Source organism: Solea senegalensis, linkage group LG17 (genome assembly GCF_019176455.1).
Source record: "Solea senegalensis isolate Sse05_10M linkage group LG17, IFAPA_SoseM_1, whole genome shotgun sequence".
Classification (NCBI taxonomy): domain Eukaryota; kingdom Metazoa; phylum Chordata; class Actinopteri; order Pleuronectiformes; family Soleidae; genus Solea; species Solea senegalensis.
Window position 1 is genome coordinate 19,785,780 of NC_058037.1, and position 26,278 is coordinate 19,812,057.

Genomic DNA, 26,278 nt, shown 5'->3' on the forward strand with positions numbered 1-26,278 from the left:
TCATGCACGTGAATGTGATTGGACAGCATGGAGAATGTTTGCAGTTAGCATGCTGCTACCCATATAGTTTGGGTGAATGTCGGGTTTAAAAAAGGAGGAACAAATTAAAAATTGTCAATTAAACCAAAGTTATGAGCTGTGCATGTGGACTGGAGCCATGTATGGAGACTGAGGATTTCCCGCAGGACCTTAAAAAGCTAAAAGATTGTTAAAATACTTTTTTTTGAGTTCGGACTGCTGGCGAGCAGTGTCGCATGTTCCAACGTGGGCGACGGAAGATGGGAGTGAGCTCAGCAGCCCCGGTAGTTTGCTGAAGATCAGCGGGACTGTGGCTCCAGGGAAGCAGTGTGTGGCAGCATTGAAAAATCGTGTGTTCCGGATTATGGAGTCTCCGATAATGAGTGTGGTTGGGGAGAATAATGGACGAGGGGGCGACTGCTGCTGCTTGTCATGGCTGGATGTTGCCCTGCAGTGTCGAACAGGTGAGTGCCGGTGTGTGCCGGCACTCATCCGTGTCGGGGCGGGCTGGAGCGGCAGGTTCAGCGGCCAGAGCCGTGTAATAGTTGGACAGGCTCAGGCGAGGAGGTGAGGTGAGCCCGCCCGTATCCTTCTTGCGGCCACAGACCACCACCTCGGACCAGGAGGGTGATCTATTGGTAGTGGAGCAGGAGGACGGCCGAAGGCAGGTTGAGGGGTCCCAGACAGCTGTGGAGTAGTTTGCTGTGTTCAGGGAGACAATCTGCTGGAACTGGTCAGTGGCCAGATCCATAAAGCTGGACAGTATGGCTTCCTTACTCCTTAGCTCATTGGAGACCCTTCTGATATCCTCCTTCAGGTCAGATATTTTTTTGTTTGCGTGTAAAAGTTCTGTGTTAGCATCAGAAGGCAAGGTCTGAAGTTTTGGAAGCTAGCATGCAACCCTGAGCAAAGCACAGCGTGAACGTGCAGTCACCTGACAGTCAGAACTACGAGTACATCAAGTAAAGTGCAGCTTAGGGCAATTTAGTGCAAGTCTGAGTTTATGGAGAGTTGTGAGCAGGGATTTGTGTGAGAAGGTGGGTGTGTGTCTGCGTGTGTGTTGGGGGAGGTTTTTTAAACTCTGTTACAGCCACATACATTCGACATAGAGCCCCTTTCCCGCTGCCTAATAAAACACATCAGATCTCCAGCTGGCGAGATGACACTACAGAATATGGCACATGTATCAGTATGCACATGAAAACAAATACCTATCACTACGTCTTTATGCAGCATCTAACTTTACACTAAATAAAGCCCATGCACTGTCCTTCCCTCTTCCCTGTGGAACTTGAGAAGCTCTCTTTTCTCGTTGTGACACATTGATTGAGTGCGAGCCAAGCATTGTGAGTCGTGATGCGGGTCTCACTGCGATCAGAAGCCGATTGTTAGTGGGTATAAACCATACACTGTATACAAAAGAAACATGATTTTTACATCATTGTGTCATGTTTAATCATTTAAATGGAGGGAGAAAAAGCAATATGGGCTAAAAAAAACACAACATTACGTATCGGACAATGGCTAAGGCTGATAAAAAAAACATAAAAAAAAACATATTGGTAGACCTCTAGTTTGAAGGTTTCATCTTATCCATGAGATAAGAATAACATGATGATGCCTCCACTTTTTTTACTTCTCTTCTCAATGTCCTTACGGATTAATATGTGTCAGCAGAGCTTCCACAGAAAGATGTTCTTCAGGAGGAGGAGGAGGTTCTCACTGAGCAGCAGCTCTGTAACCAGGAGAGGAACTCCAGTCTGGACCAAGAGGAACCAGAGTCTCTACAAATTAAAGAGGAAGAGGAGGAAATCTGCACCAGTCAGGAGCAGGAGCAGGAGCAGGAGCAGCTTGAAGTGAAGCAGGAGGCTGATACCTTTATGTTGACTCCTGATGATAATGAAGAAAGTGATCACATGAAACCAGACACTGACCACCAGCTCCTCTCTCCTGTAGCTGAGAGTCAAGATCAGAGAATTATTACAGGTGAAAATCTCCATATGTGTGACATTTGTAAGAAATGCTTTCGGCATAAACACATCTTGAAGCACCACATGAGAACTCACACGGATGAGAAGCCATTTTCACCCACTGAGATTCAAGACCAGACAGTCCACATGAGAAATATTCCAAAAGAAAACACCTGTATTTGCAACCTTTGTAAGAAACGCTTTACACAAAAAAGTTCCTTGAAGCAGCACATGAGAATTCACACAGGTGAGAAGCCGTATTGTTGTGAAACGTGTGGAAAGTATTTTCGATTTGGACCAAATCTGATAAGACACAGAAAAACTCACACAAGTGAGAAGCCCCATGTTTGTAACATTTGTGAGAAAAGCTTTTTGTTGAAAAGTACCTTGACAGACCACAGGAAAATTCACACGTGAAAAGCTGTTTTTCACACCGACGATCCTTGGTGTACCACGTAAGAACTCACACAGGTGAAAGGCCCCATGTTCTTATATGATTATTATCCTGAAACTGTGTTTCTTTAAAATGCCCCATATGTGCAACATTTGTAAGACATGCATTTTGGAAAAAAGCAGTTTGACGAACCACGTGATATTTGTAAGAGAAGCTTTGTGCTTTTAAAAAAAACCCATGACGAACCACATTAGAACTCACACAGGTGAGAAGCCATATTCTTGTAAAACATGTGGAATGTGTTTTGGAGAAAATTCAACTTTTATAAGACACAAAAGAATTCACACTTATGAGAAGCCCCATGTTTGCGACATTTGTAAGAAATGTTTTGCACGTATCGATACTATGACGGCCCACATGAGAACTCACAAGTGAGAAGAAGCCATATACCACTGACAGAATGTTATGGAGCCTCATTTATTTGAAAATGTCTACAATATGTTGGTGAATCATTGTAGGATTGGCTCACTTTCAAACTGCAAATCCAAAATGTGGTATTTTAAATGCACTGTTGGTGATAAATTATGTGAAATGAATTTCATTATCTTGGTCATGACAACTTACTGAATCTGTCTCTGATTTTGTTATTGAATCAGTTGTTTTTGTTTACTTCTGTAGGTAAAAGTAGGTGTCCTTGATTCTATGAAATGAGTCAATTTTTATTTTTAGCCTTTTTTTATATGATGATTGTCCTTATCATTGAAACTGTATTTCTTTCAAACATTTATCGCAGTTGTTAAAATCCTGTAAATAATAGTTTTGAGTTTTTTTGCAAATATTTTTGTGCCATTTTTATACACAGTTGAAGAAATAATACTTCATGGATTATTGTGGTTGTTGCTGTCATTTTAAGTCTTCATTCTTGTAACTTGATAACTGCTTTTATGCCTTTTACATAAACTCCATAACCCTTAACAATAAAAACGTTTACAGTTGTGATTCTAGTAAAATGAGTAGTATCGAAATAACATTAATTACATCAACAGTCTCATTGAACCCTGCATACGTTTGTTTCGTCCAGTGTGTAATTTGGGATCAATAATTATAAATCCATGTCAAAGTTATGAATTATATGGGAAAATAACAGCAGCTCTGTAACCAGGAGAGGAACGGCTCACACAGGTGAGAAACCATTCTCTTGTGAAACATGCAGAAAGTGTTTTCCAAATCATTCAACTTTGATAACACACAAAAGAACTCACACAGGTGAGAAGCCATTTTCTTGTGAAATGTGTGGAAAATCTTTTTTTAGAAGTTCATGTTTATCAAGGCACAAAATGACTCACATGTGAGAGGCCCTTGTGAAACATGTAGAAAGTGTTTTCTATATCGTTCAACTCTGATAACACGACTTCACACAGATGAGGAGCCATTTTCTTGTGAAATGTGTGGAAAATCTTTTCATTTAAGTTCACGTTTGTCAAGGCACAAAAGAACTCACACAGGGGAGAAGCCATTCTATTGTGAAATCTCTGGAAAGTGTTTTCTCCAAAGTTCACATTTGAAAGTCCATAAAAGAACTCACACAGTTGAGAAGCCTTTTTCTTGTGAAACATGTGGAACATCTTTTCTTAGAAGTTCATGTTTATCAAGGCACAAAATGACTCATATGTGAGAGGCCCTTTTCTTGTGAAATCTGTGGAACGTGCTTTCGACAACGTTTGACTTTGGTATCCTACATGAGAATTCACACAGAGGAGAAGCTGTATTCATGTGAAATGGGTGGAAAGTATTTAAAAGTTTCAGAGTTGATAAACCACAAAAGATCTCTCACTGGTGAGAAGCCCCACATTTGTCAGAAATATGTTGCACACAGAGATACCTTGACGGAACACATGAAAGCACACTTTTATTTTTATCCTTCTTATATGATTGTCCAGGTCATTGAAATTGTATTTGCTTCAAACATTTATTGTCATCTTCAAAGTCCTGGAAAGAAAAGTTTTGAGTTGAGTTCTTTGCAAATACATACAATTTATTCCAAGTATTGTGTGGCATTTTTATACACTACCTGTTGAATGGATTCATGGATTATTGTTGCCATTCTGTCATTTTTCATTCTTGTAAGAAGTGCTTTGTGTGTAAAGACATGAGAACTAACACAGTTGAGATTTTCCACGTAGAAGGTCCATACTATTACTATTTACATCTTTGGAAGTGTTACTTTCTTCATTCACATCTTACTCTATATATGTCTTTATATTTTCCACTGTATTAGATGATTATATGAAATAATTTGTTGTCAGTTCACGGGCGGTAACAGGAAGTTTTTGCCACTTTACAATCAGGAATTGGAGAGAGTGAAATACTTCAAACTTTTAGGGATATGGTTCGATGAAAAAGTAACATGGAAGGCACATGTTCAGAAATGAATGGACAAATGTAAGAAAATATTAAACATAGTGAGATGTTTAGTTTTTATGGATAAAAAATCTTTAAGAACTTCTCTTAAGAACTATATATATATGTAATGTGTTAATGAAATCAGTTATAGATTATGGTCGTGTGATATATGGATCGGCAGAAAGCACACATCTAAAAAAATTATTATTATTATTATGCACTGGAGCTTTTAAGACAACGCCAACATCAGCATCATCATCTCATCATCCAACACAAATAGTCTTGTATAAAGTACCTTAAAGGAAAGTCACTTTTTAAAATATAACTTAAAGGGCCACCTCACCCAAGAATATACATGTTTTCTATTTTCCACAGTTGTCTGACGGTGCCAACACCTCGCACAAGACAATCCAGAAAACCCAGCTCTTCCATATTCCATCTTCTGCACTCTCAGTCTCAGTCAGTCCACTAGTCCTGTCTCTTAGATTTCTTTCCAAGACTTCTTCTATGTAGTTTATTCCTCTTTTGTAAGTCGCCTTGGATAAAAGCATCTGCTAAATGCTTAAATGTTAACTCTTAAGGGCATGGGTTCAACTCCTGGCTCTGCTCGTCCATATGTGTCCTTGAGCAAGACACTTAACCTCATGTTGCAGCGTATGAATGTGTGAAAACTGTAGCGTAAAGCAGCTCATCATGACTAGAAAAGCTCTAGTCCATAATACTAGAATACCAACGCTTCTTCTGATTTTATTTGGTAGCAATGAGTAACAAAGACAGTGGAAATAGTAGGAAGTAGGAAAATAGGAAATAGTGTTTTAAAAGTACAAGTTGCTAGAAATATAAATAAACTAAATCAGAATCAACTTTATTGGCCAGGTTTGTGCACACAGACTTTGTTCCGCTTTGCTCAAACAAAATTAATATATAAACAGAATAATTGTTATTATTATTGAAAATATAACAAGAAGGTTGTTCACCTCATAAATCCGTGTGGAGAAAAGTTATGTTTGTAAATCATATTCCAGGTTAGAGACATTTGGGGGAAATTATTTGTTTTGTCCGTGTTTGTCTCTCAGCCTGAGACACGCCACACATCAATGTCATCTCTATTCCCTCCTCCACGATTACGTGAAATATTTATATAAAAAGAAGTCACAACGCACTGAAGTAACACCACTTCCTTTAAACCTGTCTTTCAAATTAAGAGCCACTGATGTCGGCTTTCTACGACTTATGATCAAACCTTTTGTCATAAGGCTTAACAATAAAAACGTTTCACAGCCGCGATTCTAATAAAATATAAAATACACGTTTTAATCCATGTTTGTGTTTGTATTCATTCCACAGTTCACGAGCAGAAACAGGAAGTTGTGTCACTTGGCATTTGCGCGACTTTCAGAACTGTTTGGCAATAAAAACAAACTCACTGTCGTTATTCTCATAAATCGTATAATACTTGTTTCTATTTTCATAGTATAAGTTAATTATATTAAATGATACGCTGGTGTTGTATGACATTTCAAATCGGCGTAATACATTAGCTGTAAACAGGAAGCAGCGTCACTTCGCACATGCGCAGAACAAATCGGGGAACAAAGCCCTAGCTAGCAGCGTTAGCTCTGTGTGGACAGAAAAGGTTTGTTCGTGTGTCGCAGGTCAAATATTCCAGTTGTTGACGAAGCAGCGATGTCGTCACTTCCATATTTGAGGCATTGAATCCACGGACGACTAACTGCTGATGCTGAAGACATATTCACACACGTAGAAAGAATCGTCGTCGAGTACGAGGAAGAGATGAATCGTCAGCGCAAACTGTTGGAGGTCGTTTGGAAACCTAAAGTCACGTTACAGCGGATCGGTGTGTCTCTAGAGGTTCCACAGCAGAATTTTATAAAGGAGGAGGAGGTTCTCACTGAGCAGCAGCTCTGTAACCAGGAGAGGAACTCCAGTCCGGACCAAGAGGAACTAGAGTCTCTACAGATTAAACAGGAAGAGGAGGAAATCTGCACCAGTCAGGAGCAGGAGCAGCTTGAACTGAAGCAGGAGGCTGATACCTTTATGTTGACTCCTGATAATGAAGACCACATGGAACCAGACACTGACCACCAGCTCCTCTCTGCTGTAGCTGAGAGTCAAGAACAGACGGGAAACAAACATGTAGAAATTACCATTGTTGAGTCCAAAGAAGAGAAGGATCGTCAGCACAGACTGATGAAGATCCTTTGGAATCCTCGAGTAAAGTTACAACAAAAAGGTCTGTGAAATCTCAATGTTCTTCATAAATATTAACAAATTAATGTGACCCATATGGCGGGTTTCCACCAGCTCGACTCTCCCCGGCGCAGCATGGTTATTTTGCGTTTCCACTAGTGACAGTACCCAGCGTTTCCCATAAAGAGACTGTTGAGGCCTGTGCTCTTCTCTATAGAACCACATGTGAGCGAGAGCACGCGCGTACACACATACCCGGGCTCATAGACTAAGGTCGCACTGCGTTGTCTGGAGCTCCTTGCTGCATTTGGCGTGGTCCAGCGACACCGTATCCATATCTGATGATGGCTGGACAGGACCATTTGAAGACAGTGTGAGGTAAGTGTTTCATTTTTGGGCAGTGGCGCCCGTGCAGAGAGTAGGCTATTACGTCTCATTGGTTTAATTTAGAGTGCCTTGAAAGAGCACAGGGTACTGTAGTTTAAATGTGCGTTTTATGTCTTTTTGGCATTTATGTTTTGAGCCCTGTCAAGTGTTTTGAATCTTGAATTATTAGTTAGCAACATCATCACTTCTTCAGTGTAAATGAGACGGATAAAACAAAAGTTTCAACACGTGAATGACGTCTTTGCTTGAATCGGCGTAAAATGCAAAATATCGGCCGATCCGATATAGCTGAAAGATCAGCGGAAAACCTATTGTTTTCTTTTCATTGCTGCTCACCAACTAACTTCCTGTTTAGCACTCCGCTAACTTGCTCAAATTCTGATAGAGAAACAAATCATTTTGCGGGGTTTGTCAGCAAACTGTTGCTGTTGCTTAGCAACAGGCCAGAGAAAGGAGAAGCTGTTGGTGTATATGGGGAAAATTTACTTTGTTTATGCCATTTAGATGCAAAGAAACACGGAAAGTTGTGGAATGCTAAATGGCTATAAATGTGACTGGAAGACAAAGGTATTATTACATATACTCACTCACAGCTGGTATTCCCAATTTACTCAGTAATACTACTCACTCATGATATGACAATCTGAGAAAATGCATCGTTGAGATGAATAAGTGTATTGTGAATCATGCTGTCTGCTCTTTTACTACTTTAATGTGTATGTGTTGTGTATAAATGATTCAATTCAATTCAATTTTATTTGTATAGCGCCAAATCATAACATACATTATCTCAAGGCACTATACATAGACAACATCAAGGAGAGCAGAGAACCCCAACAGTTCACACAATGAGCAAGCACTAAGCATCAGTGGAGAGAAAAAACTCCCTCTTAACAGGAAGAAATCTCTGACAGAACCAGGCTCAGAGATGTGCGGTCATCTGCCTCGACCGGTTGGGGTGAAAGGAAAAATGGGGGACAGTGGAGAGGTGGGGGACAGAAAATGGGGGGAGAGAAAGGACAAGAGGGAGATGAGGGAGAGACAGAAGAGAGAGAGGGAGACCAGCAGCAGATACACAACAACTGTATCAGGTTACAAGTTTATACAGTTACTGATATCGACTTTTTAATTACAAAATAATAATAATGGTGACGATAAGCGTAGCCTCGGAAACTGGATCTTGATCCTGCAACCTGCATGATGAGAATACAGAGAGAGAGAGGGAATGAAGGGAAGGAAGGAAAGACACAAACTAGAGAGAGAAAGAGACAAGGTTAATGACATATAACATATAAAAAGTCATAATCAAATGCTGAGTGTGAGAGAGTTTCCCTGAACCAGCTCTAACTATAAGCTTTATCAAAAAGGAAAGTTTTAAGTTTAACTTTAAATACAGAGAGAGTGTCCACCTCCCGAACTATCATTGGAAGCTGGTTCCACAGGAGAGGAGGAGCCTGGTAACTAAAGGCTCTGCCTCCCATTCTACTCTTACAGACTCTGGGAACCACAAGTAAACCTGTATTTTGTGACCTAAGTGGTCTATTAGGGTGATAGGGTAAGACTAGGTCTTTCAGAAATGATGGATACTTGGTTGAGATGACGTGTAAGTGCCATACCATGAGAGTTCGGCATGTGTTGAAGTAATCCCCAGGTGCAATTTCAGGAGCTCTGAGCCACTGCAAACGCTCGAGTTTGGAGAGGTTTTTTTTCTGAAGTCTCATTTTCTTACGTCACAACTTGCTGAATATGAGCGTTTCAGAGTGAGAAGCTTGTTTTCAAAACTTTCAATGGTGTCCCAGGGTCTAATATCATATTAAAAGCCCCTGAAATTACATGATGGGTCCCCTTTAATAATATAAATCTGCTGTAAGAATAAGCATAAGTCATTTTCTGCAACAGGATCAAATGTTGTGATAGCTTAAATCCCACATTTAATGCTATCACTATGCACATTGTTCCTATTATAATTAAACCCAATTCGTTTTACATTTACATGTCAGGAAATCCAAACAATCCGATGACGAAGATACAAGTTGTGTCATTTAAATAATAGAAAATATTTTTCCTAGGACAAGAACCAAGTTGAAGTAATGTCTCTCCTGGCCAGTGGGTGTGATGAATGGAGACAAATCTATCAAACTGTGAGAGACTTCTCCACGATGAACCGGGTAAGGGCAAAGGGCATGACTGGAGTTGCTGGGAGGTGTGACAAATATTGAACCCATTGTACTTACAGGAAACTGCATCATTGTTTTAACCAAAGGAGAGTACAAAATGTGTGCTCCAAAGGCTCCTCCTACTTTCATCCCTTTTGACTAATTGTTGTTCTCTTCATTTTCAGGTCAAATCAGACCCTGAAGGGTTCAACTTTGGGAGAGCTCTGGAACTGTTTTTCACCAAGCCTAGAAGAGTGCAGAGTGTGTTAATGTCTTTAGAGTTGACTCATTTTCATTTTTATCATTATTATATGATGATTATCCTGACCATTGAAATTGTATTTAAAAAAAACAACAAAAAAAACTCATTTATTGTCGCCTTCAAAGTTTTGAGTTTGTATTTTTTGCAAATGAAAAATAAAGTATTGTGTGCCATTTTTATACACCACCAATTACCAGAGAAATGTCTAAAATCTCAATATTTAACAGAGGAGTCTGGTGTATTTAGAAACAGCACTGCTGATGGCGAGCGGCATCACAAACCCTGCCGCTATATTTCAGTCCAGTGACTGTGCTCCGGTCATGGAGGAAGTACTGAGCAAATATTTTTAATAAACTTATTCTAATGATTCAGTTACACTGAAAACAACTGCTTTACAAGTCACTCATCACTCGTTTGTCTGTCGCGTGTAAAACCAAGTCACAGCAGTGTCATGCAGCCGTGCAGTGATGACTCCGCCCATGTTGAGTAAGTACTACTTTTGTAGTGGAAAACCAACCTAAACTGTGCCGAGTGGAGGCGAGTTGGGGCAATAGGTGGAAAAGGGGCTATATTGGACTGATGAAACTGTGTTGTCTTTCCCTCCAGATAACAACAGTCTGAGCTTGATTTTCAAACCTGACATTTATACTTGTTCAAACCTGGATATAACAAACTGACTCCAGGGATCGCTGTTGAGTTTCAGAGAAATCTGAAATATCCTGTAGGAAAATTAACTTCAGTTTCATAACCTGTTCTTGTGTCTCCAGAGCTTCCACAACAGAATGTTATAAAGGAGGAGGAGGAAGATGTTCTCACTGAGCAGCAGCTCTGTAACCAGGAGAGGAACTCCAGTCTGGACCAAGAGGAACCAGAGTTTCTACAGATTAAAGAGGAAGAGGAGGAAATCTCCACCAGTCAGGAGCAGGAGGCTGATAGCTTTATGTTGACTCCTGATAATGAAGAAAGTGATCACATGGAACCAGACACTGACCACCAGCTCCTCTCTGCTGTAGCTGAGAGTCAAGATCAGAATATTTTAAAAGAAAAGATTCATATGTGCAATATTTGTAAGAAATGCTTTGGGTTTAAAAGCAATTTGGTAACCCACATGAGAACTCACACAGGTGAGAGACCATTCTCTTGTGAAACATGTGGAAAGTGTTTTCTACAAACTTCAGATTTGGAAAAGCACAAAAGAACTCACACTGGTGAAAAGCCATTTTCTTGTGAAATATGTGGAAAGTGTTTTCTACTAAGTTCATATTTGAAAAAGCACAGGAGAACTCACACTGGTGAAAAGCCATTTTCTTGTGAAACGTGTGGAAAGTGTTTTCTAAATCTTTCAGATTTGACAAAACACATAAGAACTCACGCAGGTGAGAATATTTGTAATATTTGTAAGAAATGCTATTCATCAAAGAGTTACCTGATGGTCCACATGAGAACTCACACTGGGGAGAGGCCATTTTCTTGTGAAACATGTGGAAAGTGTTTTCTACATCGTTCAAATTTGACAATCCACGTAAGAACTCACACAGGAGAGAAGCCCCATGTTTGTAATATTTGTAAGAAATGCTATTCATCAAGGTGTTACTTGATGATCCACATGAGAACTCACACTGGTGAGAAGCCCCATGTTTGCCACATTTGTAAGAAATGTTTTGCACGCAGAGATACCTTGACAGACCACGTGAGAACTCACAGATGAGAAGAAGCCATACACCACTGACGTGGATGGTCTCAGAATGTTTTATTTGAAAATTCACCGTAGGCTCTGCTCACTTTCAAACCACAAATCCGAAATGTAAACTCAAATCAAATAGATGTTGAGTGCATTGTAGTAACTTGTATAAACTTCATGGAAGCCCTTAGTATTTTAAAGACATGACTGATGGTGATCAATTGTGTCAAATAAATTTCATTATCTTGTCCATGACTGAGTTTAAACTTATTATTGAATCTGTCTCTGATTTTGTTATTGAATCAATTGTCGTAAAAGTAGGTGTCGTAAAAAAGTAGGAGTCTAAAAACCTGTTAAAATGAAGCAGAATTGCATTGACTTCAAAAATTAAGCATTTTCTGGGGGAGGACGCCTAGACCCCCCACCTGTCTGTGTGTGTGTGACCTGTCTGTGTGATTGTCCGTTGCAGTCTGGTCCTCTCCTGCTTTGTGGCTGAGCCAAACCACACAGTGATGGAAGTCATTTGGGTAATTAATTGTCATGATCTTTCATCCACGTCACTATAATGTCTTTTAAGCTGAGAGGGTTGAATAGTTCTGATTGCAACTGTATGTATGTATATCTATATGTGTCTGTTTTGTATAACTAGTCACTACAGATGTTGACTGCTTTGATTTAAATAGGGTTTTATTTTTGTACAAATTATATCAGTTGTTCACCTCATAAATCTGTATGGAGAAAAGATATGTTTGTAAATCATATTCTTGGTAAGAGACATTTAGGGGAAATTTGTTTTGTCTGCGTCATCTCTATTCCCTCCTCCAGTATTACAATATTGTTATTAATATTATTATTATTGTTGTTGTTGTTTTTAAGTCATAACTGAAGGCACTGAAGTAACACCACTTCCTTTAAAGGGGACATATTATGCAAAATCAACTTTTTAACCATTTCAATACTTATATTTGGGACTCTGGAGGCCCTTCCAGTCGCCAAAGTGTGAAAAGTGAAGACTCAGTCATGTTTTCGTGGTCCCCCTTAGTGTAAGTATAGGCGATAAAACGCTCGATGTTGAATTCCCTGCGCTTAGGACGGCAGCATGCGCATTTCACCGCGAATGTTACCGCCCCACCAGTAAGTTTATTGGAGAGCTCCACCTTAGCTCCACCTTGTCCCTGCGAGAGTGCAGGCGAGGGAGGAAGAGCGGTATTATGTCAACGCGGAGGAACAAGTGTGCTGTTGGTGGCTGCACAGTGGAGCACAGTGTTTTACAGAGGATTTTATATATGAAGCTAATGTGCCGGACAAAGTCAGCAAACGTGTGTTCGCACCACTTCGCATCAGACTGCGGCCAGCGGTCGCCGTATTTAGTCAGCAAACGTATTTCACCGACGTACAAACACACACATTGTAAAGAAAAGATCACATAGAGCTCATAACTGACCATTCTGATACGTCCTAATTAAAAACATTTGTTCAGTACGTCCTCCATGACCGGAGCACAGACTCAGTCTGATACAGTCACATACAGCAGCTGTTTATGCAGCGGCGATCAGCGGTGCTGTCCCTAAGTGTTTTTAACCGATTTACAGTTCGTCTTGCATGAGCAGAAAACAGCATGCGCTGTTTTCTGCGCATGCTGCCATGTTGATATTTTCAGAGAACTAGTGGAGGGAGGGGGAGAGGAATGGAGCAGAGGGAACAGGAGCTGAGCGAGTGAGTGCTGTAAAGCGGACAAATCAGAAACCCCCTGGAAGAAGTGGGTGTGTGTTTGCCTGTGTCTCATTTGCATATAAAGGGACCAGGCACAAAACCGAGCGTTCTGAAAGGGGCGGGTTTAGCAGGGTTATTGAACTGCTATGGTGCTTCATACTTATGGTATTTTGACCAAAGCATGTCACCGACATGTTCATTAGGACACCAGGGAACTATTTTAATTGGGGAAATAGGGTATAATATGTCCCCTTTAAACTTCCAGACCTGTTCAAAGAGGCCTTAGGGGCATCCCATTTTTCCATTTCTTCTCATTCAGACCCTCTGGGAACTTCATTAAAAGGATCTGTTCATATTGAATGAGAAGATAAAAAGTTCTCCTTCTGTAACAACCGCACTTTTTTATGATTGCAATCAGATTTTGTCCACAAGTGTTTTTTGTAAACAGAATCCAATATAGCGTGTTTCCACCAAGTGGAACGTTACATAATTTGAGTTTCCATTAGGAATAGTACATGACTCACTAATAAAAAAGACTGAGTAGAGTCGAACTGTGCTACATCTGTACAGTGGAAAGGTGCCATCGGAAAAAGTGTCTCAAAAGTTATATGAGAAAATTGTTTATTGTCATTGTACAGTACAACAAAAGTCTTGACTGCAACCCTATTCAGTGCAAAAAAAATGGAACAATTCTAGTCAAAAGGAAGATAAAATAACATGCAGACCTACTGGAGGAAGTCATAAAATAAGTATAAAAGGAAGTTTTAACTGTTTAACTGGTGATATTGCAATGGACCCTTATTCACAGTTCCGACAGGTGGCATTCACAGCTCTAATGGCGGTTGGATAGAAGCTGTTTTTCAGTCTGTTCAGGCCTGTACTGCCTGGCTGATGTTAGTGACCAGCGTGGAGTGAGTCCTTTATGATGGTGTTGGCTCTCCCGAGGCAGTGAGAACTGTGGAGGTCCTCCAGTGTGGGTAGGGGACACCCGATATGTTTCCATACCTAGTCATAGCATATGTATTATTTCATAGACAATCCTGCCGTTTTTGTTACGACCCATACATGTATTTTACCCTCCATTACTACACTACATTGCACTGTATTTAAATATTTTTTTTCTGGCATTTGCTCTTTGGATGCTTGTTTATTATGGAGACCTATGTATGATTTATGACCAGCTGTTTTCTTACTCACCTAAATGGACTTAATGTAAGTACATTTGGATAAAATCATCTGGTAACTGACTGTAATGTAATGAATGTGAATAAAAAAACAGAAATCACACAATGGTTCTGCTTGCAATTTTTTTTTTACCACAAGAACCAAGACCACTTATGAAACCATCATTGTCTGTTTCAAAGAAAAGAATCACACAGACTTTTGTGGAGGAGGCACTGGTGCTGTAGTGGTCGACTGCAAGGCTACTGCTGGTTACATCTGCGTTCTGTTGCTTTTTAATAATAACAAATGCTTAATTTAATTGAATAATCTCAAAATATAACAACTTTTTTCTTGTAATGTTATGACTTTTTTAATATTACAACTTTAATCTTATATGATCACATTTTGTCTCATATTTTGATTTTTTAGTATTACAACTTGAATCTTGTCATAAAAGAAGTAAAGGCGGAAACAACTTCCGATTCACTCGCTTTGCCGGAACTCGATAACGGTAACACCCAGCGGAAGTAAACAAACCCAAAGCTAGCAGCGTTAGCCATTAGCACAGTTCCGTTCTGTACGTGTGTCGCAGGTAAAACATTACAGTTTTGTTGTTTTTAGCGAGCCAACGATGTCTTCGCTTACGTATTTGAGACATTTAATCTGCGAGCGACTAACTGCTGCTGCCGAGGAAATATTCACGCATGTCGAAAGAATCGTCGTCGAGTACGAGGACGAGCTGGATCGTCAGCGCAGACTATTGGAGGTCGTTTGTAAACCCCACGACAGGTCACAACGGCCAGGTCTGTACAAGCATCTGGATAAATGTTTGTGTGCTTAATGTTTATTTATTATTTTGTATTTAATACGCACACATTCTCGTCTACTCGCTTAAACAAGGGCCAACTTCCGTTAACGTCGGATGCAGGGCCGGTCCTATGCCCTAGGCGAGGTTGGGGTTTAGTGCCCCCCCTCCCATGCATTGTGAAAATGCAATAAAGGCCCAGTTCACTGTTTTTTCAGCATATAGACCACTTTGGACCAGGTCCACATCAAAAACCACTGTACCTACACTTCCCAAATCTGGACTTGATTAACCTAACCAAAACTTTTAAAATAGAAAGTCAAACACCAAATTCTGTTCATTTACTCATATTAAATTTTTTTTTTTTAAAATGCTTTGAAATGCCATGTTGTCACTGTGTATATTATTACATTTTCGACACATATTATGACTATCTGCAGAGCTTCCACAGCAGAATGTCTGGAATGAGGAGGAGGTTCTCAGTGACCAGCAGCTCTGGAACTGTAAGGAGAGGAACTCCAGTCTGGACCAAGAGGAACCCTTGTCTCTACAGATTAAAGAGGAAGACGAGGAAATCTGCACCAGTCAGGAGCAGTTTGAACTGAAGCAGGAGACTGATACCTTTATGCTGACTCCTGATGATGAAGAAAGTGATCACATGGAACCAGACTCTGACCACCAGTTCCTCTCTCACAGCCCTCCTATAGTTGAGAGTCAAGATCAGACAGGAAGTAAAAAAGCAGAAACAACTATCAACAAGTCTGAGGAAGAGGTGGATCATCAGCGCATACTGTTGAAAATTGTCTGGGAACATGAAGTAATGTCGCAACAGATAGGTCTGTGAAACCAGAATGATCTTACTTAACACTGACAAATGAATGTGACTCATATTGGACTTATTTCACAGGGTTTTCTTCATCCCTTAGTCATGATTGACAACTCCTTGCCCCATCTCCCCAATTGTCCTCAGGTCCTCAAAGGAGCTCATATTCTCCACCTCCTGGTCTGTAATGGTAATTGGTTTAAATCAAGGGGTTAGGCAGGTTGTCCAGATGTCCAATCCCATTTGAGGAAAGAATTTAATAGAGTAACCCTTTAAGCAGTAACTCATGTGCAATTAGTGTTATTACTCGACCAATAACTGTCCAATCTTATCGCAGTTTTAATATGTTTCTTGTGTTTCTTTGTGTCTCCAGAGCTTCCACAGCAGAATGTCTATAATGATGAGGAGGTTCATATTGATCAGGAGAGGAACTCCAGTCTGGACCAGGAGGAACCAGAGTCTCTACAGATTAAAGAGGAAGAAGAGGAAATCTACACCAGTCAGGAGCAGGAGCAGCGTGAACTGAAGCAGGAGGCTGATACCTTTATGTTGACTCCTGATAATGTAGAAAGTGATCACATGGAACCAGAACCAGACACTGGCCACCAGCTCTCTCACAGCCCTCCTATAGTTGAGAGTCAAGGTCAGACAGTCCACATTAAAGAAATTAGAAGAAAAAAGTCCCATATGTGCAACATTTGTGAGAAATCCTTTGTGAGTAAAGGCCACTTGATTATCCACGAAAGAACTCACAGTGGTGAGAAGCCCTATATTTGTAACATTTGTAAGAAAAGCTTTGCGGATAAAGGCAACTTGGTGAACCACACTAGAACTCACACGAGTGAAAGGCCTTATTCTTGTGAAACATGTGGAAAGTGTTTTCGGCAAATTGCGCCTTTGATACAGCACAGAAAAACTCACACGGGTGAGAAGCCCTACGTTTGCAGTGTTTGTAATGCGTGCTTTGGTCTCAAAAGTACCTTGATTAAACACACGAGAACTCACACGGGTGAAAAGCCATTCAATTGCCACATTTGTAAGACATACTTTGGTCATAAAAGCACCTTGATTAAACACATGAGAACCCACACGGGTGAAAAGCCATATAGTTGTGAACTGTGTGGAAAGTGTTTTCGTCAAAGTTCTCATTTGATTCTCCACAAAAGAACTCACACAGGAGAACGGCCCTATGCTTGCAGCATTTGTGAGAAATGCTTTGTGCAAAAAAACACCTTGAAGAAACACATGAGAACACACAGGTGAGGCGCTATATACCACTGTAGCGCCTGTTAAAAGTTTTAAAAAGCACACATTTCAAACTTAATGAAAAGGTTTTATGTGTGACACCTCATGTAAACAGAGTCTAACACATCACATACAAGCTGAATAGTGTTTTTTGTTTCCATAATATGTGGCCGAGCATTTATTTGCAGAGATTTATCAACAAACCACACAGGAACTGCTGAGTGAAGAGAGAATCAACTGCAGCCTTTGTAGGAAGAAACTTAACACGAGAAGACGTCACAGTATCTGTAGCAGTGTCTTTAGATTTTATTAAACTACCAAAATCTTTTGTTTTATAATTTGTATATGATGCTTGTCCTTATCATTGAAACTGTATTTCTGTCAAATTTATTTCTAGTCTGTTTTTCTTTTTTTTTTACACCACCTGTTTAATTATTATTATTATCATTATTATTATTATTGTTATCATCATCCTGTCAATTACAGTCTCACTTCTCATTCCCTGTCAAGAGTATGTCCTTTTAATTTGAAGTTTAAAGGTCTTCTTCACTTCACTGGCTTGATTTGTTTGGTATTGATTTGAAAACAAGCAAATATTGAATCTACTGTGGGAGAATTGTGTCTTGTTCCTGTGTGAATCTCTCTACGTTCAGATGACCAGTCGCATCCGATTCACTACGGATCTTGTACCTTGTTTTCGGGATTTTACCTGGGTCTACACAGATGATTCGAAGGATCCAGATACAGGGGTATCGGGGTTCGGGGTATGGCAGTCAACAGGAGGACAACGGACAGACTGAGTGTGGAAATGGTGGCTCTTGGCGCTGAGGTGGGTGGAGCATGCTTGGGTGGAGAGGGCGTTGGTTTGCTGTGACTCGGCTTCAGTGTTGACTAGCCTAAGGTCCTTCCACTCTTGTAGCAGACGGTGTCTGCTGTATGAAATCCTGATGAATATAACCCGGTGTGTGAGCCAAGGTAGTGTTATAAGGTTTCTGTGGGTCCCAGCTCATGTGGGAGTGGGGGGAATGAAGAGGCAGATGCTTTTGCAAAGAGGGCATTAAAGAAGGAGAGGATTGAGATGCATATTAGTATTAGTAAGGAAGAGGCAAAGGGGGTAATCTGGGAAAAGGCTAATCAGCTGTGGCAGGTCAAATGAGACAGGCAACAGAAGAGTCAACACTTACCAGGTGCAGCTTAATATTAAGGGGCGGGGGTTCAGGAGAAGCAGTAGGACAGATGAGACAGTATGGATGAGGTTGAGGCAGGGACACTCTTCACTTAATAAAACATTGAAACTGGTGGGGAGGCATCAGACAGGGTTGTGTGAGGGATGTGGGGAGGTGGAGGAAGAGCAGAGGAGGATGATGATGAACAAGTTGAGGGGTGTTGGGGTCCAGGGATTTGAACTGAAGGATATTCCAAATGAGGGTGGAGGGACTAAGGCGGTGATGGAATTTCTGAAGAGTGTAGGAGTGTATGGAAGAATATGAGGGGAAAAGGGCCCAGATCTGGGAGTAATGTGTATATAAGTGTGTATGTATGTTTATGGGTGTGTATGTATGTATATATACATATATATGTATAGTAGATATAAGTTAGTATGTATGTGTGTGTGAATATGATTATAAATATTTTATGTTTTTAGTAGTATTAGCCATTCCTTATATTATGTATTTATTTTGTATTAGTATTATTAGTATTAATATTTAGATAAGTGGGAAGATAAGGAGGGGAGAAGGGAGCCTGACCCACACCCCGGGTCAGTAGGTGGCAGTAATGCCCCATAACGTTGGTGGCCAGCCGCCGTTAAAAACCAAGAACAAGAAGAACAGAAGGAAACAGCGCGTCTAGCTATCACTGTTAGCTCGCTGTGTTGACAGTAAAGTAGAAGGGCGGTGGTGGTTTTCTTTTTTATGTATCGCGGTTAAATGTTCCAGTGTTTTTAACGAAGCAGCGATGTCTTCGCGTCATTTTTTGAGAGGTTTGATAAACGAGCGACTAACTGCTGCCGCTGAAGAAATATTCACACACGTAGAAAATATAATCGTCCAGTACGAGGAAGAGGTGGACCGTCAGCGAAAACTGTTGGAGGTCGTTTGTCAACCTCAAGTCAAGTTACAGCGGATAGGTCTGTACAAAACAATTATCTTATTAATCAACACTAACAAGTGAACGTGACTCACGCGAGACTTATTTTGTTCATTAGACGTTCGCTTTAACAAATAAAACGCTTCTTGTCTCATCATGCAAACTTGCTAGTTAAACTATTTATTGAAAAAATACACCCAATCTGATAAACCGATTATCAAAATACTTGACGATTCATTACTGATTGATAATTAACTCATTGTCGCAGTCAAATCGAAATTGATCTATAATACTTAACTGTCAAAGTTGATTGTGAAAATAGACTAGCACAATAACAAAACAAAAACAAGACAGAAAAGTAAGCACTAGAATCACATAATACAGTTCAGTACACCTGATCTGGACCTGAACTTTAGGATTGACTGATGCACTTTCGACAGATTTTTAATTGATTCAAGTGTGCAAAACAAACAATTATTCTCCTCAAACCTAAACATGAATAACGAGTCAACTCTAATACATTTTTAAGTGTTAATGTGCTGTCAACTCAATGAGTTGATCAATAACCTCCAACCCCATTACATGGATGTTGGAGCAATTCCAATCGTAGGGATGAGGCTGCATTGCTCTGGTCCCTCCCTCCTCAGCACAGTCTGTCCTCAGCATTGTCTCGTGACTCAAACGTATATCATTTTGTTATAATCCTCCTATTCCTCCTTGTTCACCTACATTGTCTTGCTGTGTTGTCGCTGCTACTTGTGACTAAATTCCAGTCAACGTGGTGTCAAGACCTTCCTGTACTAATTGGAAATTTGTAACTTTGGGACTTTAATGCTGCACTGTGTATGCAGCGGCAGAGCAGGGACGGGTGGAGGCAATATTCATTTATCCCTTCACTCTGCTTAAAGTACCACATTTTTGAGCAGTAGAGTTAATTTCTGAACGTTTTCATTGACACTTTGTGTTTACATTCAAACTCCGATCTATTTGCAGTCATCTCACTTGACGAACACAGTGTTGCCTTGGCCTCCGTCTGTCTTGACATAAAACAGTCTCAGTGATTTTTATATTATTACATTACATATTAGAGCTGCAACTAACGATTATTTTCATAATCAAGTAATCTTTTGGTCTATAAAATATCAGAAAACCTTAAAAAATGTTGATCGGTGTTTGTCAAACCTGGAAAATGATGATGTTCTAAAATGTCTTGTTTTGTCCACAAACCAAAATGATTCACTTTTAATGATTTCTTTGTTATCCAGAGCAAAGATTTGAAGAAAATACTCACATTTAAGAAGCTTAAACAATCAGAAATCTTGTTTTAATCATGAAAAAAACTTCAAACCGATTATCAAAATAGTTAATAATCGATTAATCATTTCAGTTCTATTACATATACATTATTGTGATAAGAATGTCACTGGTATCATGAGCAGTCTTAAAGCAAATGTCACACTTTTACCACTTATTTGTAAAGTTTGACTTTTCTTTTACTGTATTGCTTTTGTCACAGTTTTAATCTGTTCCTTGTTCCTCTTGTTTCTCCTCCAGAGCTTCCACAGCAGCATGTCTATAATGAGGATGAGGAGGAGGTTCTCTCTGATCAGCAGCTCTGTAACCAGGAGAGGAACTCCAGGCTGGACCAAGAGGAACCAGAGTCTTTACAGATTAAAGTGGAAGAGGAGGAAATCTGCACCAGTCAGGAGCAGCTTGAACTGAAGCAGGAGGCTGATACTTTTATGTTGACTCCTGATGATGATGATGATGATGATGATGATGAAGAAAGTGATCACACAGAACCAGAACCTCCTCCTATATTTAAGAGCCAAGATCAGACAGGAAGTAAATATTTAGAGAGAACCATCGTCGGGTACGAGGAAGAGGTGGAAAGAGGTGTTTGTAAACCTGACGTGAAGTCACAACAGATAGGTCAGTGAAACCACATTGGTCTTAATCAATACTAACAAACAAACTGTTTTGTATTCAGTGTTTTTCCCTGAGCATCTATCCTAAATATTGAGTTGGATAATGACTTGAGTTAAATCACATTGCTTTTATCACAGTTGTATCCTGTGTCTTTGTGTCTCCAGAACTTCCACAGCAGCAGGTCTTCATAGAGGAGGAGGAGGAAGAGGAGGTTCTCACTGAGCAGCAGCTCTGGAACCAGGAGAGGGACTCTGGTCTGGATCAAGAGGAACCAGAGTGTCTACAGATTAAAGAGGAAGAGGAGTCTGGAAGTTTTACAGGTGAAAAAGTCTTTTGAAAAAACACTTTATTGGAACACATTCAGAAAATATTGGAAAATATTGTTTATGTAAGAAAAAAAAACTGCTTCTCTTGGTTTATGTGCAAAGTATTTAGTGTGTGGGGTGAGTTATATGCTCATCGGCAAAAAATCATCCATCCGATGAGTCAGTATCACTATGAAGTGCCTTTGGTGTCCTCATCAGACTCACTCAGTCATCATGAAAATGTAGCAGAATAATGAAAGTCTGATGTCTTATTGTAAGTGGCCAAACATTTGCACACATATCAGTACAATGATAAGTCTCTTAAAATGTGTTTCCTTCATTCTATAATTTATTTATTTTTTTTCATTGGATGTACATGATTTTGGCATGTCCCACACACTGCTCTGCTAACAACAGTGTGTGTAATAAGTGGTTAAATTATACTAAATCAATTTCTTTGCATGGTTTTATTGTCCACAATAAGTTATTTCATAAAACAAGTCATTTTGATCATATATATTCTATTTTCATAATCATATTGGACATTTTGCATGTGTCCCTGATATATGGAACACTATGTAATTACAATGTATTTACTCTGCTTTGAAATTGTCCATGACAGGATGGACATATTTTGCTGTTTGCATGTAAATTGTCTGCTTGCAGTTAATTTATAAAAAGTGTGGGAGCTTGACCAATATGCATTTCTAACAGCATAGCATATACTTAATGCAATGAATATGTATTCAGTGGAAAATCTTTTTTGGAGTACAGACCTACTCCACAGACTACAGTGGCAGTGGTCTGTGATGCCTCTCGCGATCAGCGGCGCTGTCCGTAAATACACCACTCCACTTTTAAAGTCTCCTGTTAAATATAGAGGTTTCCCTGGTAAAAAATTGTTTTTAATTGTTTAAGTCATTCATTGTTGATAACAGATTATATCAATTATATCAATGGACACAATGTTTCAGGAAAACAACTCCCGTCTCATCCTTAAAATAAACAGCATATTCTGAACGCACTAGTGACACGTTCTAAACACGTTCTAGCGCATGTTTAGTATTGAAATGTAAATGCAACACAGCACACATTTGACCACATTTTATCTTAGATCGGTCGTCGCTGATTCACATCACTGTATTTTAATTTTGGCGATAATGGTGTTACTTCAAGAGCTCAAAATTTTTTCAGGTGGTACTTGGTATGAAATGTTTGAGAACCACTGTCTTCGAAGATACATCTTGCCCACCTCTAGACCTACCATTACACTACACAACAATAGCACAACACTTGCGCTCTTAATCTTGGCGTAGAACCCAAGTTGAAATCTATTCCTTGTGTCTCTTTTTGTCCCCAGACTGTCCACCGTGTCTTGTCTGTAAGGAGGAGGAGGTTCTCAATGATCAGGAGCTCTGGAACCAGGAGAGAAACTCCAGTCTGGACCAAGAGGAACCACAGATTGAAGAGGAACAGGAATCAAGTGAAAGTTTTAATGAATCTAATCAACAAATACAAGGACATGATCATCATTCAAAATCTCACATGAGAAGTGATACGAGCGAGGAGCCGTATCCCTGCGGGATATGTGACCAATATTTTGTGAGCAGAAGCAATTTGACAGTCCACATCAGAACTCACTCGGATGAGAAGACACACGTTTGCAAAACCTGTAAGAAAGGTTTTGGAAAGAAAAGTAACCTGTTGGCGCACATAAGAACTCACACAGGCGAGAAGCCATATATTTGCAACACCTGTAACAAAGCTTTTGCGCAGCAAAGTACCTTGTTGACCCATGTGAATTCCCATGTGGGTGTGAAGCCGTACTCCTGCGACACCTGTGGGAAAAGATTCATTCATCACAAAAGTTTGAGGTATCACATGTCGGTTCACACGGGTGAAACTCCATATGTTTGCAACATCTGTCACAAAGGTTTCGCTCAGCCAAGTAACTTGTTGATCCACATGAGAACCCACACAGGTGAGAAGCCATATTTCTGCGACATGTGTGGTAAACATTTCGCTCACAGTCATCACTTGAAATATCACATGACAACTCACTCGAATGACAAGCCCTTTATCTGCAGCACCTGCATGAAAGGTTTTACACAGGAAAGGGCCTTGTTGGCCCACATGACAACTCACACAGGTGAGAGGCCACATGTTTGTGACGTGTGTGGTAAACGTTTTGCGCACAGTCATCATTTGAAAGATCACATGAGAACTCACACAGGTGAAAAGCCGCATACTTGCAACACCTGCAAGAAAAGTTTTGCGCAAAAAAATGCCTTGTCGGTCCACATGAGAACTCACACAGGTGAGAAGCCCTACATTTGCAAAACCTGTAACAAAGGTTTCACCCAGCAAGGGACTCTGATGGTCCACATGAGAACCCACATGGGTGAGAACCCACACATTTGCAACACCTGTACCAAAGTTTTTCCACAGCGAAGGGCCCTGTTGGTCCACATGAGAACCCACACAGATGAGAAGCCACATGTTTGTGACATATGTGGTAAACATTTTGCGTACAGTCGCCGTTTGAAAGATCACATGAGAACTCACACAGGTGAGAAGCCATATGCTTGCGACGTGTGTGGTAAACGTTTTGCGCACAGTCACCATTTGAAAGACCACATGAGAACTCACACGGGTGAGAAACCGCATACTTGCAACACATGCAAGAAATGTTTTGCTCAAAAAAATGCCTTGTTGGTCCACATGAGAACTCACACAGGCGAGAAGCCCTATGTTTGCAACACCTGTAACAAAGGTTTCACTCAGCAAGGGACACTGGTGGTCCACATGAGAACCCACACAGGTGAGAACCGGCACATTTGCAACACCTGTAAGAAAGTTTTTGTAAGCAAAAGTAAGTTGTTGATGCACATGCAAATTCACAGCATTGATGCTCCCACAACACCTGATGAAGAGCAAGTAATTATCATTCAAGTTTGAGAGTTCACATGACCAGTGCTGTACCCAGTCCATATTTTGTGGGTTTTGGTGTGTGTATTTTTGGTTTGTTGTGTGTTGCATTTACTATCCAAGTGCAGCTTTGTTCGTTTCGGTACTATACGGTATGTATTGTTTTGCTTTTCTTTTATTTCTGTATTCTAGCACCAAAATAATCAACCCCAACTGTTCCATTTTTCAGTACCCTTCCCAGGGGTACCAGGGCATAGGTACAGTGCGGCATGGGTGGAGGTAGACCCACGATTGTCAGCTGATTGGGCAACAGAAAAGCATCACTCCTTTGCGACTGGTGTTCCTTCTACACCCGCGGTCCATTCTCATACAAAGCTTCACATCTTTTTAAAGGGGACATATTATGCAAAATCAACTTTTTAACCATTTCAATACTTATATTTGGGACTCTGGAGGCCCTACCAGTGGCCAAAGTGTGGAAAAAGAATACTCAGTCATGTTTTCGTGGTCCCCCTAGTGTAAGTATAGGCGATAAAACACTCGATGTTGAATTCCCTGCGCATTATGATGGCAGCAGGCGCATTTCACCGCAAATGTTACTGCCCCACCAGTAAGTTTACTTGGAGAGCTCCACCTTAGCTCCACCTTGTCCCTGCGAGAGTGCAGGCGAGGGAGGAAGAGCGGTATTATGTCAACACGGAGGGACAAGTGTGCTGTTGGTGGCTGCACAGTGGAGCACAGTGTTTTACACAAACTTCCAGCCTCAGAGGATTTTATATATGAAGCTAATGTGCCGGACAAGACCAGAGCGCAGTTAGAAAGACTGAAGGACAGCACCGCCTAAACTGCCACTGTACATGACTGATCGCCAGCTCCGAAGCATACAGTCACCGGTCTGATACAGTCCCATACAGCGGCAGTTTATTCAGCTTGCCGCGCGCTGCTGGCGATCAGCGGTGCTGTCCCCAAGTGTTTTTAACTGATTGACAGTTCGGCACTGTTCGGCTCGATCCTTATGTAGGACGTCTCTTCCTGTGACGGCACTCTCGCTTTTTTCCGTGCACGCTGCCATGTTGATATTGTCAGAGAACAAGTGGAGGGAGGGGGAGACGAATGGAGCAGAGGGAACAGAAGCTGAGCGAGTGAGCGCAGTAAAAAGGACAAATCAGAAACCCCCAGGAAGAAGTGGGTGTGTGTTTGCCTGTGTCTCATTTGCATATAAAGGGACCATGCACCAAAACCGAGCGTTCTGAAAGGGGCTGGTTTAGCAGGGTTATTGAACTGCTATGGTGCTTCATCCTTATGGTATTTTGACCAAAGCATGTCACTGACATGTTCATTAGGACACCAGGGAACTATTTTAACTTGAGGAAATAGGGTATAATATGTCCCCTTTAAGACAAACGGCCACAAACGGAGCAGAAAAAAAACAAGCTGCTTGACATTCTAAACTGTTATCGTATTAGATTTGATTGATTTGATGGCTGATTCGGTCAATGGCACAGCACACAGCATGTGGACCCAACGTGTCCACATGCTGTGCATGTGAATTGCACTATCAACTTGCAGACTGAAGCCCCGCTCACCAAGCCAAGAAAACAATTTGACAACAGAAGTCGTCACCAAGGATAGTCATCTGAGCCTCAACCTGGCGATCCTCGAACCGGCTGACACCCCAACTCCCCTGCCCAACAGGCCTTTCAACTGTGAGCCGCTCGAACCAGATGTGTCTGAGTGAGCTGTAGCATATTTCTCTTCTGTGATAGGAATGTGTCCTATTCCCTGCGTCCAGACTT

General features: G+C 40.7%; 2 protein-coding genes and 1 long non-coding RNA gene across 3 annotated transcripts in view; all 3 read left to right on the forward strand.

Moving 5' to 3' along the window:
* The window catches only part of LOC122784530, a 45,966-nt gene extending 21,071 nt beyond the window's left edge, over positions 1 to 24,895 (forward strand). The window contains exons 5-11 of the mRNA XM_044049833.1: positions 3,527 to 3,544; positions 16,411 to 17,246; positions 17,974 to 18,061; positions 19,084 to 19,360; positions 20,875 to 21,252; positions 21,414 to 21,569; positions 22,915 to 24,895. Coding sequence (XP_043905768.1) covers positions 3,527 to 3,544; positions 16,411 to 17,246; positions 17,974 to 18,061; positions 19,084 to 19,360; positions 20,875 to 21,252; positions 21,414 to 21,569; positions 22,915 to 24,512 — 3,351 coding nt within the window. The 3' untranslated portion in view covers positions 24,513 to 24,895. The remainder of the gene's footprint in view (positions 1 to 3,526; positions 3,545 to 16,410; positions 17,247 to 17,973; positions 18,062 to 19,083; positions 19,361 to 20,874; positions 21,253 to 21,413; positions 21,570 to 22,914) is intronic.
* Positions 7,047 to 10,048, forward strand: LOC122784243. The gene is made up of 3 exons (XR_006362157.1): positions 7,047 to 7,374; positions 9,453 to 9,551; positions 9,725 to 10,048. It is a non-coding gene; the product is annotated as an uncharacterized LOC122784243 (long non-coding RNA).
* On the forward strand, positions 10,156 to 11,737 carry LOC122784241 (gastrula zinc finger protein XlCGF71.1-like). Its single transcript, XM_044049402.1, has one exon. It carries the CDS (start codon positions 10,742 to 10,744, stop codon positions 11,507 to 11,509), a length of 768 nt encoding a protein of 255 aa, XP_043905337.1. The 5' UTR covers positions 10,156 to 10,741; the 3' UTR covers positions 11,510 to 11,737.
* Positions 24,896 to 26,278: the final 1,383 nt, after the last annotated feature.

Bases quoted from the DNA above. Each gene is read 5' to 3' on its own strand.
- LOC122784241 (XM_044049402.1), top strand. From the start codon at position 10,742: ATGTTGACTCCTGATAATGAAGAAAGTGATCACATGGAACCAGACACT.